At 35.0% G+C, this 16,195-nt stretch overlaps 1 protein-coding gene across 1 annotated transcript; it reads left to right on the plus strand.

Moving 5' to 3' along the window:
• The first annotated feature begins 7,628 nt into the window (after positions 1-7,628).
• LOC120128390 (probable cellulose synthase A catalytic subunit 2 [UDP-forming]) lies at positions 7,629-15,378 on the plus strand. The gene is made up of 7 exons (XM_039146071.1): positions 7,629-8,289; positions 8,515-8,613; positions 9,577-9,705; positions 9,793-10,005; positions 10,138-10,237; positions 10,653-11,145; positions 15,241-15,378. Exons 1-6 carry the CDS (start codon positions 7,705-7,707, stop codon positions 11,093-11,095), a joined length of 1,569 nt encoding a protein of 522 aa, XP_039002002.1. The 5' UTR covers positions 7,629-7,704; the 3' UTR covers positions 11,096-11,145; positions 15,241-15,378.
• Positions 15,379-16,195: the final 817 nt, after the last annotated feature.

Genomic DNA, 16,195 nt, shown 5'->3' on the forward strand with positions numbered 1-16,195 from the left:
ACATCCCATTTGATGCAGCCACTTTTTTCTGTAAATCAACGACTAGTCTTGGGTGGTAAATATGGTCGTTTTGCATCCAAGTAAGAGCTTGTCCACCGAGCTTTGCAAAGAGTTGACCCAAACGAAATTAAGTCGTTTTAACCAACGCCGTGACTGGTAAATGACGCCCCCCCTTTAAGGTTGAATTTGTTGCTTCAGCCAAGTTTGTTGTCATATGACCATAGCGATACCCCCCGTCATATGCATTTTTCCACATTTCTTTGCTGATGTCCATAATGTACTCGCACCCCTTCTTATTTTTGCCAAACAACTCTTGTAGCATCGACTCAAACCTTTGAGGTAAGAGTTCGTAACCTAAGCCATTAGGAATATGTAATAGTTAATATGAAGTATAAATAAGTAATAAGAAATTGATAGAAAAATTGGGAAAAAGTAACATACCCATCCGCACGACTAACTGACGTTCATCGTTCTTCTTGTATTTTCCGTAATAGTTTGCAGCAATATGACGGACACAATAACGATGTTGAACATGTGGAGGTCTATACATTGTACCCAAAGAGTCTATTGCTTCTTTTATCCCGGCTCCTCGGTCTGAAATAATGCATACTCGTTCCCTGGTGACAACATGTAAACGTAAATTTTTAAGGAAAAAAGCCCAAGACTCAGTGTCTTCTCCTTGAACGAGGGCAAACGCAACAGGAAGAATATTGCGGTTTCCATCTTGGACCACAACCAATAATAAAACTTGCTTGTATTTCTCATACAAGAAAGTATCATCAATTTGGACAACTGGTTTACAGTACTTGATTGCATTAATACACTGAGGGTAAGTCCAAAAGACACGGTAAAATTGGCAGCGATCGCGAACCATTCGATCATTCACGTAATGATGTTGAGTTTCAAACTCAACAATTGTCTCGGGATTAAGTCTTTGCACAACATGAAACCAACTGGGCAGCTCGTTGTAAGAGGAATCCCATTCGCCATGAAGTTTGCAAATGGCATTCTGTTTTGCCAACCACGCTTTTTTATATGAGACAGTGTACCCATATTGTGACTGTATAGCAGAAATCAACACTGCAACAGCTATATGAGAGCTTTGCTTCACAATGGGCATGATTGCTTGGCAAATAATGTTGGAGTCCAAGTTGGGATGATCCTGGTTTATACCTCTTGCACAACATGTATGAGGATCGTTGTATCTGGTTAGTTCCCATAAGTTGTTCTTCATCTTCCTCTTTGATACACGGACCATCCATTGACATCCGTTGTCACGTTGGACGCAGTAGCAAACATATTTCTCCGTGTTAGATCGATCAACTCGGGACTGAACTGAGTTACGAATATTGTAACTCTTTATTGTCATCATTGTTTCCTCTTTCGATGCGAACTCCATTCCAATATGTAAAATACCGTCATTGACTGATGATTGAAGTCCATATTGCCAACATCAGGAAGATCTGGAAATTCAGGCTCATACATTGCATCATAATCAGCCTCATACATATGTTCAGGAAGTTCGGCTGGTGTTGTATTTATCGGAACGTCATCCTCGTCATCATCAGAATGTACGTTAAACTGTGGTGAGTCAGGTTCAACGAATAATCTCGTTTCAGCACCATCTGCACCTGGCTCCCGAAGAGGTTCTTCTGGTGGAGATGAGGGTTCCTCCGATAATCCAATGTTGAGGTCAAATAAGTTCCCACTTGCGTGTCCTCCCTTGAACTTGAGGACATTGTATCATGTGGGATGTGAATAGACTGCCGTCTCGTTGGCATTTCCATATGTAAGTCGAAAACATTGGCAGATGAATGTCTGCCCCTTGAAGTAGAAGAGATGTTGCCATATGGATTATTGGTGAAGCCACGTGGGTTGAGATCATAAGCAGTTGCAGATGAATGCCTTCCTATTGAACTTGATGGCATGGCATCTGGCGTTGGATCCGCCATTAATGATGTGAAATCATTACAGATCAGTTGTGTCGGGCTATCCACTTGATCAGCATGATATGCAATGCCAAAGTGAGAGGAATATTAGAGACCACGAGTTGCACGAACCTCAATAAAAGTGGTACATTTCAATAAGAGGTTGTGAACTCCCCATATGAGCATCAACCATCATAGAAACATCATCATCGTTTGAAAGCTGAAATGATGTATACGTGAGCGGAAAAAGTTCAATAGGAAATCTGTACTGAAGTGAAGATAGTCTTCTCTGGCCTGCTACACGAATCTTTAACGAAATTTTTGTGATTAACTCCTCAATTGTGATGTTTCTCTTCAAGGTTAAGAGGATATAATGATCTGACTCAAAAACAACCCCCTCTTCAGCTTCCTTAATTTCTCCATCATACAAAACAACAGTAGAAAGATGACTCATTTTCAGAGAATTTGAGAATTTAGAGTTTGAGAATTTGAAAGCTTGTGAACTGAAGTTTGTTTTGAAAATTTATAATACGTTGCATATAATAGTGTATATAATCGGAGTACTATTCATATAAAGGTGCGTTCCTGGGGGCGCGCCTTCCATTATTTTGTTAGAGAATATGTTATCATTTCCCTATTATGTCACTCATGTCCCTCGGGGACACTATTCATATCAGTACCTATTATTTCTCAGTGGACTTGAAGGCACGTTCACGGGGGCGCGCCTTCCATTATTTTGTCAGAGAATATGTTATCATTGCCCTATTATGTCAGTCATGTCCCTCGGGGACACTATTCATATCAGTACCTATTATTTCTCAGGGGACTTGAAGGCGCGTTCTCGGGGACGCGCCTTCCATTATTTTGTCAGAGAATATGTTATCATTGCCCTATTATATCACTCATGTCCCTCGGGGACACTATTCATATCAGTACCTATTATTTCTCAGGGGACTTGAAGGCACGTTCTCGGGGGCGCGCCTTCCATTATTTTTTCAGAGAATATGTTATCATTACCCTATTATATCACTCATGTCCCTCGGGGACACTATTGATATCAGTACCTATTATTTCTCAGGGGACTTGAAGGCGCGTTCCCGGGGGGGCGCCTTCCATTATTTTGTCAGAGAATATGTTATCATTGCCCTATTATGTCACTCATGTCCCTCGAGGACACTAGATGGATTGTGAAATCAGGTAAATTATAACCAAATTTTAACTTCTTTTAAAAGTTCAGCAAGTTAAGAATAAATTATACATATAGATTAATTTAAGTTCATAACTTAAATTAAAACGTTATGTGATGTTTGAATAAATTAGATAAAATGTTATGGATAAATTGAATAAATATGAAGTGATAAGTTGATTGTGACATTGAAATTGTATGGAATGAGCATCGAGATGTTTTTACGAATAAATGTGAAGTGATAAGTTGATTTTAATGTATACGTTTTAATATATAAGTTAATGATAAAATCATATGTATAAGTTAAAATTTAATGTTAAATTTCGAATACTATAATTTATATTTTAATTTTAAATTTCGAATAATATTATTTTTTATTTTTATTTTAAATTTCGAATAATATAATTTGTATTTTAAAAACATTTATCAAACATTTAATGTTAAATGTGAATAAAAAATAACATTTAAAATATGTATGTAACAACCATGAAACATTTAAATAACATAGCCAAATTACATAAAATTCTGAAATATAACTATTTAAATAACATTAAAATACAACTGGATCACCGATGTCATCTTCTCGAATGAGTTCCACATGGCGGTGGTTGTCTATTTCGTGGAGGATTTCTTCGTAGAACTTGTTCTTCAGTCTCCTCATCTTCACTATCATCATCATCAGCATTTTCTTCATTTGGTGTAGATGACGCTGAAGGGTCTGAAGGGCCTGTATAAAATAACGACCCTGGAGGAGTGCTAGTAACAATCCCACCGCTCCCCGGGAACTGTGAAAACTGTGGAAACATTGGCATCGATGTCTGTGATCCAGATGGAGATTGAGGTGTCTGCGGAGAAGCACCACCAGCCAAATAAGATGCATATGAACCATATGTTGGATCATTAAACATAGTCGTATATGCACCTCCATATGGTATAAAACCCTGCGGGCTAGGCATGTAACCTGGCGGGCTAGGAATATAACCCTGCGGGCTCGGAATGTAACCTGGCGGGCTAGGAATGTAACCCTGCGGGCTCGGAATGTAACCCTGCGGAGATGGCATATGAACTGGTGGGCTTGGCATATGAAGTGGAGGGCTGGGCATGTACCCCTGCGGCATCGACGGATAAGGATGTTGTGGTGGGACTGATGCAGAACCGGTAGTGCCTTCTCTCCGTCCACGCGTCGGGGGACGATGATATTGAGATGGTTGACGTCTTTCTCGGCGCCTAGGAATGTTAACCCCTCGTGCTTCCGCCGAAAGTAGAAACTGCTTCCCATTTTCATTAAACCAGTCCATATAGTTATCCATATCCATATGACCAGTTTCAGCGTAATATTGTCGAGGGGCCAACAATGTATATCGGTTCTCCCAAAGCGTAATCCAATCTCTGTGTCTCACCACCCAGTTAACCTCTTTCTTTTCTTGTCTATCTATGTTATGCACGTCGTCTAAATTCCTAGGTGCTCCAGGAATATATTGCGTACAACCATACTGACGGAGCACGCGATCAACTGGATGCCACTCAATAATAGCATAACATATAAGAGGTATAACCGATATCCATACCTCTAATGACCCATTAAGGTGGGGTGGGATGCAAGCCTTCACTTCATCGCTCGAATAAGGTATCCACTGAAACTGAAATATAAATATACAATTCAAATAAATAAAATATTCTAATTATATCTAGCATTTTAAATTAAAATATTAATATTTAAATAGATTTAAAAACATACCTCAGACCCAGCTTTCGTATCAATAAGTAAACGAATTTCCTCTAACCAGTAGGTATACTTTTATGGTTCTTTCTTTTCATCGACCACCTATGAAATATAATATAAACTAAATATCACCCTATTTAATTAAAAATATTTAAATCAAAATTTAGTTCGAAAATTACCTCAACAATAAGGGGAATACGTATAGTTCATTCACGATCGGGCATAAGAAAGGCATGCGGAACCACGCCCATGATTGTAGAAGCAGGAGACATCCACCGATAACAGTTTTCTTATAATTCGTCGCCCGACACATTTCTCTAAAGAGAAATGTCAAAACTGCAGCGCCCCAACTATATCTTCCAGCTTCATCAAAATCGATCAGATGCCGCAACCACATACAATGCACCTGGTTGCGAGATTTGTCGGGCATCAATATTCCTCCAATTATTCATAGAATATATGCCCGAGCACATGCCTTTGCTTGATCCTCTGAAGCATTTTCATTTAAAACCTCAAAATTAGCTTTCAACCAAGATAAAGCTATTCTACCTCCATTAAACTTTGGCGGAGCAGCTCCAAGATAATCAATGCACATTGACTGCCAATCACCATCCGCCATACCACACATCATATTTCCGTCGACGGGAAGCCCCAGATGTATAGAGACATCCTCTAATGTAATTGTGGTCTCTCCACATGGAAGGTGAAAAGTGTGTGTCTCGGGCCTCCACCTCTCAATCAGTGCAGAAATTAGGACATGTTCGAGTTTACAACCGCCAATAATTGTTGCAATATACCCGAACCCGGCAGAAGCCAAATATGGCAAAATACGTTCCGGTGTCGGTATACGTAGATTTTTAATAAAAGTCTCTAAAATACAATCAATATCCTAAATAATATACATTATAAAAAATTAAAATTAATATAAATTCATAATAACTTTAAAATAAAAATAAATTAAATATTAACATTAATTATAAAAAATATTACCATATCGCTAAAATGTCTGGAGATATGATCAATATCCAATCGCAGCAGTATTTCGTTTTCCATTATAACTGTAAACAAAACAATATAATTAGCACAAAAAAATTAATAATTCTAAATAAATAATAATTATATAAATATTATTTTAATAAAAAAATAATATTTATATAAATATATTAATATAAAATATAATAACTATTTAAAAAAATATTAACATAAAAATAAATTTCTTACCACTAATAACAAATTTAAAACTCAAATAGTTGGAGAATTTGAGTTATATAAGAGAGGAGAATATAATTTTGATGTGAAGAATGAGAGAGGGTTGAGGGAGTTTATATAGGGGAGGAGGAGAGGTAGTTAGGAAAAACGGATGGGGGCATTTATGGCATTTAATGGAAGGCGCGTCCCCGGGGATGCGCCTTCCACACGTGGCAGTCGAGTCATCAAAATCCCGTGAAGGCGCGTCTCCGGAAACGCGCCTTTCGCCAACTCAGCCGAAAGGGTATCACTTCGAAAAATATATATCAAACGGTGCTAAAAAGATAAATATTCGATTAAACAATGTCAGTTTGATCAAATCACCTCGTTTCATGTAGCACTCTCTGCACCATGCCACGTTTCTCTCAAAACACGTCATCTTTCAAGTTTCAGCCTAGTGGTCCACCAATTTTACTTTTATTTGTTTCACTTTGTCTTCCTTTAATTTATTTTTAATTAATTATAATATATATTCTAAATTATAAATATCAATATCAATATAAAATATTCAATAATGAGTTAAATTCAACTTTGGATGCGTATTTTTTTTGTTATATGTTTTACCTTTTTAATTTTTTTATAAGTAATATTTTTATTTTCATTCTTTCAAGTACCATGATTTTTAAAACTTTTTAAAACTTTTAAAATATCGTGATATAATCTGATCTATAATAATTCACATGATATACAATATATTATTTGATAATTAAATCTATTCGATATTTTAATCTACAACTATTAATTATTGACCTACAATTAATATTAACAATAAAAATCATTATAGATTTCTCTGTCAAAATTAAAAAAAAAAGAGAAACTTTCTTTTCTTTTTCTTCTTGATTTATTTCAGACACTTTTTATATTTTCTTGATCAAATAATACTCAACGTTTATAAAATTACTATAAATCATTAATTATGATTTCTCATCTAAATTTACAAAGATAAATCACCTACAATCATATAATATAAATATTACTATTAACATTATTCAAATTTAATTTGATTCAATAAAAAAAAGTGAGCACAAACATATTATATTTATTATTAGTATCACATAATATGCAAAATTTATAATAATAATAAAAAGTTGCTTTTAAATATTATAGGAAAAAGTTGCACTTTGAAAGTTTTATACAATTTAGATTTTTTTTTTATTTAAGAAATGACCATCCAGCTCAGTTGGTAGAGTACAAGGTTCTTAACCTTGAGGTCGTGGGATCGAGTCCCACGGAGGGCATTTCATAATTCGGAGGTCTCTTACGGAAGCTGCTCTCAGCCTGGTGTTGGGGGTAGCCTACTATCTTACCTCCCTCTTACCCTATACATATGGGAAAAAGAGACAGACATTTTTTTTTATTTAAAATTATAATAATAATTAGTAAAATATTTCTGATACTATAAAAGAAAAATGAGAGGCTACATACATTATAAATACTTTTATAATTTAACTTTTATTAATTTTATATTTTTAATATAAACTAAAATATTCATTATTCAATTTTATATTACATGAGATATTACGAAAGGCTGAGGCTATTTATATACATTTAAGTATACCGAAGCTGATGAGTGAAACATAACTGAGCAGCCACCTGGTAGTAATTCTAAACCACCGCAGATGGAGGCGCCACCCTACAATCTTTGCAACCCCATGAAAAAGTCCACCGTAATCAACCGTTCTTACGCCGTCCTCCAATCCATAGCTATAACTTCCATGATTTTCTACAGAGTCTCTTCTTTCTTACACTCAACACCCTCGTTCCCTCTCCTTCTAGTCTTCGCCTCCGAGCTAATCCTTTCGTTCCTTTGGCTGCTCGGCCAAGCTTATTTATGGCGACCCTTTACTCGGAAAACGTTCCCGGAAAGATTGTTGCGAGAAAAAAAGATCGACCAACTGCCGGGAATCGATGTGTTTATATTGACGGCGGACCCGGAGAAGGAGCCGCCGTTGGAGGTGATGAACACGGTGTTATCAGCAATGGCGATGGATTATCCGACGGAGAAGCTGTCGGTTTATGTGTCGGACGATGGAGGTTGTGCTTTGACTTTGTATGCCATGAGAGAGGCTTGGGATTTCGCCCGGTACTGGCTTCCGTTTTGTCGGAGGTTTGGGATAAAAACCATATGCCCCAAACTCTTTTTTTCGAGGTACGATGATGATTTTGTCGGACGAGGTTACGAAGATGAAAAAGAGAAAATCAAGGTTCGAATTATTTTATATATTATTGGTGAAATATTTATACAAATTTATTTAAAATCAATTAATTTTATATAGTTATTAAATATAAAATTATTACTATTTTTAAATTTATAAATTTAATTATTTTATCCATTGCACAGTTGTGGAATCTTTTGATTTACCATTTAATTATATGGATTAACAGTAATTGAGATTTGTGTTAACAAATTAAAACAATTAATGGTGCAGCTAAAATACAAATTGCTGCAAGAGCACGTGAAGAAAGCAGAAAGCAATGGTGAGATTCTTAGGGGAATCAATAGTAAAAATCATCCTGCACATGTTGAGGTAATTTCTAAATTTCTCTCTATAAATCATTTCAGATATAAAAATTGCTATGATATTAATAATTAATATTATGTAAATTTTAAGATATTTAGGTGTTTCTTTTAACAGCATATTCATATGAAAAAATTCAATGAAAAAAATTAGATCGGATGGTTAGGGATAATATTGTATTTGATAGACATTTTTAGTAAAATATTTAATATTATATATATATATTTAATTTTTTTAATGAGATATATGTAAATATGATATTTGTATCTTGATAAAATATCTATACTGAGAATATTCTATATGATACCTATATTTTGATAAAATATTTAATATAATATGTAAAATTATTATTATTTATATTATTACGATACTCATGCTTAACATTATTAAACGTAAAATCAATCGAATAAAAAATTGATATGTGAAAACCTCTAAATCGACATGAAAATTAAAATATTATATGAAAAATACAAATAAAATGAAATTTCACCAATTAAGTTTTTTTATCAGTACAAATGTTATATTCAACATTTTTAATAAAATACATATATCCACTATATATTTTATCAAAGTACCAAATATGATATTATCTCAAGAAAACCACTTAAACTTGCAACTACTAAAACCCGATTAAAATATTAAAATAAATTGAATTAATATTCAGTCGAATAATTTTTTAATTACATATCCATTTAATATAATTTTACAAGCTTAAGCACACACTTAAATTTACAACTTCTAAAAGTCTTTAAGATTGCAACACTATCAGTGTTAATTATATTAATATTCAATATTCATCTTGTTTGTAATGATGTGTTATGATATATAACATTTGTGTATTTTTTTATTGTATTTCGACATCATTTGGTTTAAAAAAATAATAAGATATTTCGTTTTTTAAAAGAACACAAAATAAATTTTTCATATTGATACCGAGACACGTAAATTAACTTTTTTTCTCTTTTTTGTTAGGTGATACAAGATGGATCCCTTAATTCACCCGACACTATTGAAGCCAAGATGCCCCGTCTTGTCTATGTTTCTCGTGAGAAAACGCCTTCGGTCCCTCACCATTTCAAAGCGGGAGCACTTAATGTTCTTGTAATTACCCCAGAGATATTGTAAAATCTCAGCTTCAAAACTTGATTATTTTCCTCTTCATTTTAACGTTGGTCACTTCCATTGCAGCTTAGGGTCTCCAGCATGATAAGCAACGCCCCATACGTACTAGTTTTAGACTGTGACATGCGCTGCAATGACCCATCATCCGCAAAACAAGCAATGTGTTTCCATCTGGACCCTGCAATCTCTCCCAATCTGGCTTTTGTTCAGTTCCCTCAAATGTTTCATAATCTCAGCAACATGGATATCTACGATGGGAAATTGAGATCAGTGTTCTCGGTAAAATAAATGCACCCGAACTATATTCATTATGGATTACATCAATCAGATACGAATATATTCGACATGTTTATGTTATGAAATGATGTTTTTATTTGGTTTTAATGGAAATCTCTTGGGTCTGAATGTTAGGTGAAGTGGCATGGTATGGATGGATTGCAGGGACCAATGTTGTCCGGAACTGGCTTTTACATGAAACGAAAGGCGTTATATGGAGATATAGTGCAAGAAGGTAGGTCAAGTTTATTTATTTATTTTTGAAAAAGGGCTTAATACTTATTTTGATTTAGGTATCATAATTATATTATCAATTGGTATAATGGTAAAATTCATCCTAACATTTGATAAAATAATCACTTTGTTTCTTATTTTTCTTTTAAGTATTTTGAACCTCAACGCTTTATTTTGGGATAAAATATCTCTGATTAGATGAAAAATCGTTAATTGACTTCACCCTAACATTTGATAAAATATCTCTGATTAAAAATTAAAGTACTTCAAGAGAAAATAATAGATGCAAAAAATGACAACATCAAATGCTAGAGATATGTTTTTTTGGTATTATACCAAGTCTAAAAATAAACGTCTCATCGTGCAACATAAACTTGGAATAATAAGTTTTTTGGGATTGATTTTTGTGAACTCAGACACCGACTTCACCCTGTTAAAACAATATCTGGGTCCGTCAAATGAGTTAGTGAAATCACTAAACTCTGCCAACAAAAACAACAACAACACAGACATTACCAGCAGATTGCTCGAAGAAACCAGATTCTTGGCCTCCTGCAAATACGAGCACGAATCTCAGTGGGGAAAGCAGGTGGGATTCTTGTATAACTCGGTGATCGAAGATTATCTAACGGGCTTCACTTTGCACTCCAAAGGCTGGAAATCTATATTCTACAATCCCCCAAGACCGGCATTCTTGGGAACAGCTACGACGAAATTGAACGACACATTGTTGCAAGGTGCGAGATGGAACTGTGGGGCTCTCCAAGTCACGTTCTCGAGGCTGTGTCCTTTGGTTTATAGGTTGACTTCGAGGATGTCTTTGCTTCAACGAATGTGTTATGTTTACCCCAAGGTTTAGCTACTGTTCCTCAACTTTGCCTCCTGCATGCCATTCCACTGTACCCCAAGGTAACAAATGCTTCAACTTCATTCATTTTGTCCATTTGCTTAAACCTAGGTTTGGGTCTAGTTGATATAGAAGAAATCACTTTGGGTTTCTTAAAATTTTGGGTCATTTTAGTTTCGAAATCAGATCGTTTCAACTTTTTTTTGGATAATCAAATTTTATTACCCAAGAGCAGTTTTTTGCTACAAAACAATAGAATAAGATATACAAAGATCACCCAAAACAAAAAGGCAATCAAGCCATCAAACTATACCTCATTGGTTACAAAGAGTAATATTAACATAGTTTAATCTACTAATATTTCTTCCCCTTAGATGAAGACCAACCAATTCCTTAATAGCATAGAACATTTCTTCAACAGTAGAAGAATGACTCTGGAAAAGCCTCTTGTTTCTTTCCTTCTATATAGTGTAAATTAAGGCATTTGAAGAAACTTTCATAATGGTAGTTAGTAGGGATTTACCCTTCCAAAACGTAGCAGCCCAACCTAAGAGTGCATCCCAAGAAGGATGTCTAAACCGTAATCCATTGAGAGAAAAAATAGCAGACCATAGAGAGGAAGCAACTGTGCACTCGAAGAATAAGTGGTCTCTAGTTTCCATTGCAGCAACACAAAAAATGCAGTGGTTGTCATTAACAATCCCCATTTTATGAAGCCTTTCTTTCGTAGGAAGACTGTCAAGAAAAGCCATCCAAGCTATAAGGCTATGCTTAGGTATGAGAAGAGGGAACCAAAGTAAAGAGTGCCATTGAACTTTAGGATTTTTCACCCTAATCTCATTCCAGATATTACTAACTTTCGAAGTATCAGAAGAAAAAATAAAGGAGGCTTCAGTCCTCAATTTGAGGATCTGTTTTAAGCTCCAACTCATATTTGATTTAACAGCAACAGTCCAGAACTCGTTAGTATTGAACATGTAACTCCTTAACCAAACCACCCACAACGAACCTTCACTAGCCAGAATTTTCTTTATGAGAATCATCATGCAAGCTTTGTTCCATGATTTCATGTCCTTAAGGCCGAGACCACCCTTTGATTTAGGTTGACAGACTTTTTGCCAGCTCACTCTAGCACTAGTAGCTGACTTATCAGCCCTTTTCCAAAAGAATCTTGAACATAACTGCTCTATCTTTTTAATGACAGAGTAAGGCAAGAAAAGTTGTCTACACCAAAAATTAGAGATACTAAATAAGACTGCTCGAACAAGTTCCAGTCTACCAACATAACTTAAAGTCTTCCCTGACCAATGATTCAACCGAGCTTTAATGTTGTCAATAAGGGCAGAGCAATCCTTTTTTGAAATTTTCCTTGTGACCAAAGGAATGCCCAAATATCTAATAGGCAGACTGCCTAATTTAAAACCAGTAATCAATTTCAATTCCTCAAGAGTAGAATGAGAAATTCCAGCAGAAAACATATCACATTTGGAAGCGTTTAATTTAAGGCCATACATCTCATAAAAAGAATCAAGGACAGAAGTGACCCCAATTACAGAATCTACAGTGCCTTTGCAGAAGATTAAGAGATCATCAGCAAATGAAAGATGAGTAAGACCAATACGTTTTCATTTGGGATGATAACCAATCAAACCTTTAGTGGCAGCCAAGTTCAAAAGCTTTGAAAGAACATTAATAGAAAGCACAAAGAGGAAATGAGATAATGGATCCCATTGTCTAACCCCCTAGCTCCTTTAAAATAACCAATAAGGCTCCCATTTAAGGAAATAGAGAAGCTTACAGTAGAATAGCTAGTTTCAATCCATGAGATTAAAAGAGATTTTCAGGATGTCATATCTGATCTTGATATTTTTGACCACCCCTTTTTTGGCCCAACTTTTTCTTGGAGCAACAAACAACAAAATTCTTTCCTTGCCAGAAAACTTGATAGAGTCCTCATTAATCACCATTGGGTTAATTCCTTTCATTCTTCCCATGTTGAGTTCCTTGCACCTGGAATCTCAGACAATTGCTTGGCTCTTCTCTGGATCCACAAAGAAATGCAAGCTAATAGACCAAAACCCTTCAAGTTTTTTTTAACTTCTGTGCCTATCACTCAAATTTTCTTAATATTGTTGAGCATTCTTGGCATAGTCCAACTAAAAGCAACCCGATACAAAAACTTTTCTTTAAGCTCAAGCGTCTTAAAACTCACCTAAAAGCCCTCAACAAATCTTTCTACAGTGACCTTTCCACTCGGGTTAAGCTTAAGAAAGCTGAAATGGAACAACATCAGCTTAAAACCCTCAAGGGTGAAGTTGGTTATGATCTGGAAATTCCCTTGCAAAAGGATCTAAAGTCTCTTGAAGATGCTGAAGCTATGTTCTTAAAGCAAAAAGCTAAAGTTCAGTGGATTCAAGAAGGTGATAAATGTAACGATTTTTTTCATTATGTTGTTGCCCTTAAAAATAAAAGGGATACCATTAGGTTTCTTATTGATGATCAAGGGAACAGACTGGAAACTTTTGAGGCCATGTCAACTGATGTGATCAATTTCTTCACAAATTCTATTGGAACTCCTAATCCTCTGGTTAATTTCTCTAATCCTAATATTCTCAAATACCTTCTTCAATCTTCTCTGCCCGCTGATATCTCAGCTAATCTTATCAAAGACATTTCCCATGATGAAATTAAACAAGGGTTCTTCTGTCAAGGTAATGACAAAGCCCCTGGCCTAGATGGGTACACCCCTCTATTCTTTAAAAAAGCTTGGCCTATTATTGGAGAAGATACCTCTGCTGCCATAAATTATTTTTTCAGGGAATCGTCCTTATTTCCTGCTTTTAATGCTACCATAATAGCATTGATTCCCTAAATTCCTAATCCTAGTAAGGTCAAAGACTTTAGACCTATCTCTTGTTGCTCGGTGGTGCATAAAGCCATTTCTAAAATCCTGGTTAATAGAATGACCAGACTTCTCCCTGACCTTATTACTCTTAACCAATATGCATTTATCAAGGGCAAATCTATTGTTGATAACATTCTTCTAGCCCATGAATATTGAGAGGATATAACAGGAAGAATACTTCTCCTCGTTGCTCTTTGAAAATTGACCTCCTCAAAGATCGTTTCAACTTTGTGTTAGTCTTAAGTTTGGATTATTTCAAGTATGGTTCGTTTTGAGTTCATGAATCCATACGGGTTTGAGGCTCGGTTTTTCTATAGGGACAAAACTATGTGTATAATTTTTTGGGTCCAGTACGTTTTGGGTCTTTAACCTTATAACTAGGAAAATTCATGCCCCGGACCCTCATTCTTCAGTTTAAATAATTCTTAAGTCCCCGCTAATTTGAAATTAGGCAAATCAAGGCAACCTCCTTTCTTGGTTAAATACTTCTTAGGCCCTTATCAATTTCATAATTAAGCAAATTAGACCTTGATCCCATTTTTTTACTTTCTATATTTGGCATAATGCCAAAAATGTCCATAACATTTTATCAAACATTCACTTTGGTCCCTATTACTTTTTTGGAGTACTTTGACACTAATGTTTCATTTTTGGACAAAAGACTCATATGTGGATGGAAACTGTTAGTCAACAAAAGGTCCATGCTCCAAAATAAGTGCGTTTTGCCCTAAAATGAAACATTGAAAGACAAAATGCTTTAAAAGAAAATAGAATTCAAAGTCATTATGTAGTCAGTTAGGGACTTTTTTTGGCATTATACCTTTATATTTGCCTTGTTAAGGTTTCATCTTGGGTCCATCCTTGTTTTTCTAGTCAGGACGTTACAATGTTGGACCATTTTGAGTTTTGATCCCTTCAAATTTGGATAATTTTGGAATGTTCTATTCAAGTCATTTTATGTTCAGTTTGTTTTATGTTCGGATTGTTTCAAGTTCGGATTGCTTCAAGTTCGAATCATGTCAATTATGAGTCGATTTAAAGTTCGGGTCAGTTTAAATTTGGTCTTAGATTGGCTGGATTCAAGTTACTGACTTTTATGATTAAATCATCGGTCGAGTTTCGATTTTCATTTACAAATTTAGGTTAGAGTTGATGGATATGGTTGAACCCTCGAACGAAATGTTGAACTAACTAAAGTCATGCAAGTATGATGCAATTTTCTGAAATTTCATCATTTTTCTTAATTGAACAGGCTTCAAGTTCATGGTTTATGGCGTTTTCATACATTTTTACAATGTCACAATTGAAACATTTGGAGGAAGTTGTATCGACGGGCGATCCAATTAGGACATGGTGGGATGAACAAAGGATTTGGACCATGAAAGCAATTATATCATATACCATCGGTACTATGAACGCTGTCTTGAAGTGTTTTGGTCTGAAAGAAGCTAATTTCGTCCCAACAAACAAAGTTGCCGATGATGAACAAATCATGTTCTATCAAAAAGGGTTGTTCAATTTCCAGGCATCCACCATTGTTCTTGTCCCATTGGTTACGTTAGTCACCTTGAACATTATTTGTTTCGTTGCCGGAGCTGTGAGAACGATTATCGACGGAAGTTTCGACGCAATGTTCGGACATGTTTTCATCTCGTTTTATGTCTTAACGATGCATTATCCTCTGATCGATGGGATGATTTTCAGGAAGGACCAAGGACGGATTCCAATTTCGGTTACCATATTGTCTCTGGCTATTTCTGTTTTGGTTTTGTGCTTTGGATCCTTGATTCTCATGTCTTATATGATTAAAATCGCATGAAAGATACTTTAGTTCATTGAACACTTTTGTGGAATTAGTTTTTTTCATTGGAAAAATATTTTATCTCGAAAAGAATATTTTTAAAAGACGAAATCATAGATGTTTTAAGCTAGGTATTATCAAATATCCATAAAATTACTATTTTTAACTTTTTTTTTAAGTTTCTCTTTAAAAGGGACAATTTTACTTATGTACATTTAAATCAAATAAAAAATTAAAATTCAAAAATCGATTAAACACAAAGAAAATTATAATATCTCACCGTATTAAAAAATTAATACCCATTAAAAATCGAATACTGTCTTATTATTTTTATGGGTCCATTAAAGATAATGGGTGTAAAAATAAGTCATTGAAGAAGAAGACCAATGAGTATGAAACTTTGGAC

Source organism: Hibiscus syriacus, unplaced genomic scaffold (assembly GCF_006381635.1).
Source record: "Hibiscus syriacus cultivar Baekdansim isolate YM2019G1 unplaced genomic scaffold, ASM638163v2 tig00110480_pilon, whole genome shotgun sequence".
Taxonomy (NCBI): domain Eukaryota; kingdom Viridiplantae; phylum Streptophyta; class Magnoliopsida; order Malvales; family Malvaceae; genus Hibiscus; species Hibiscus syriacus.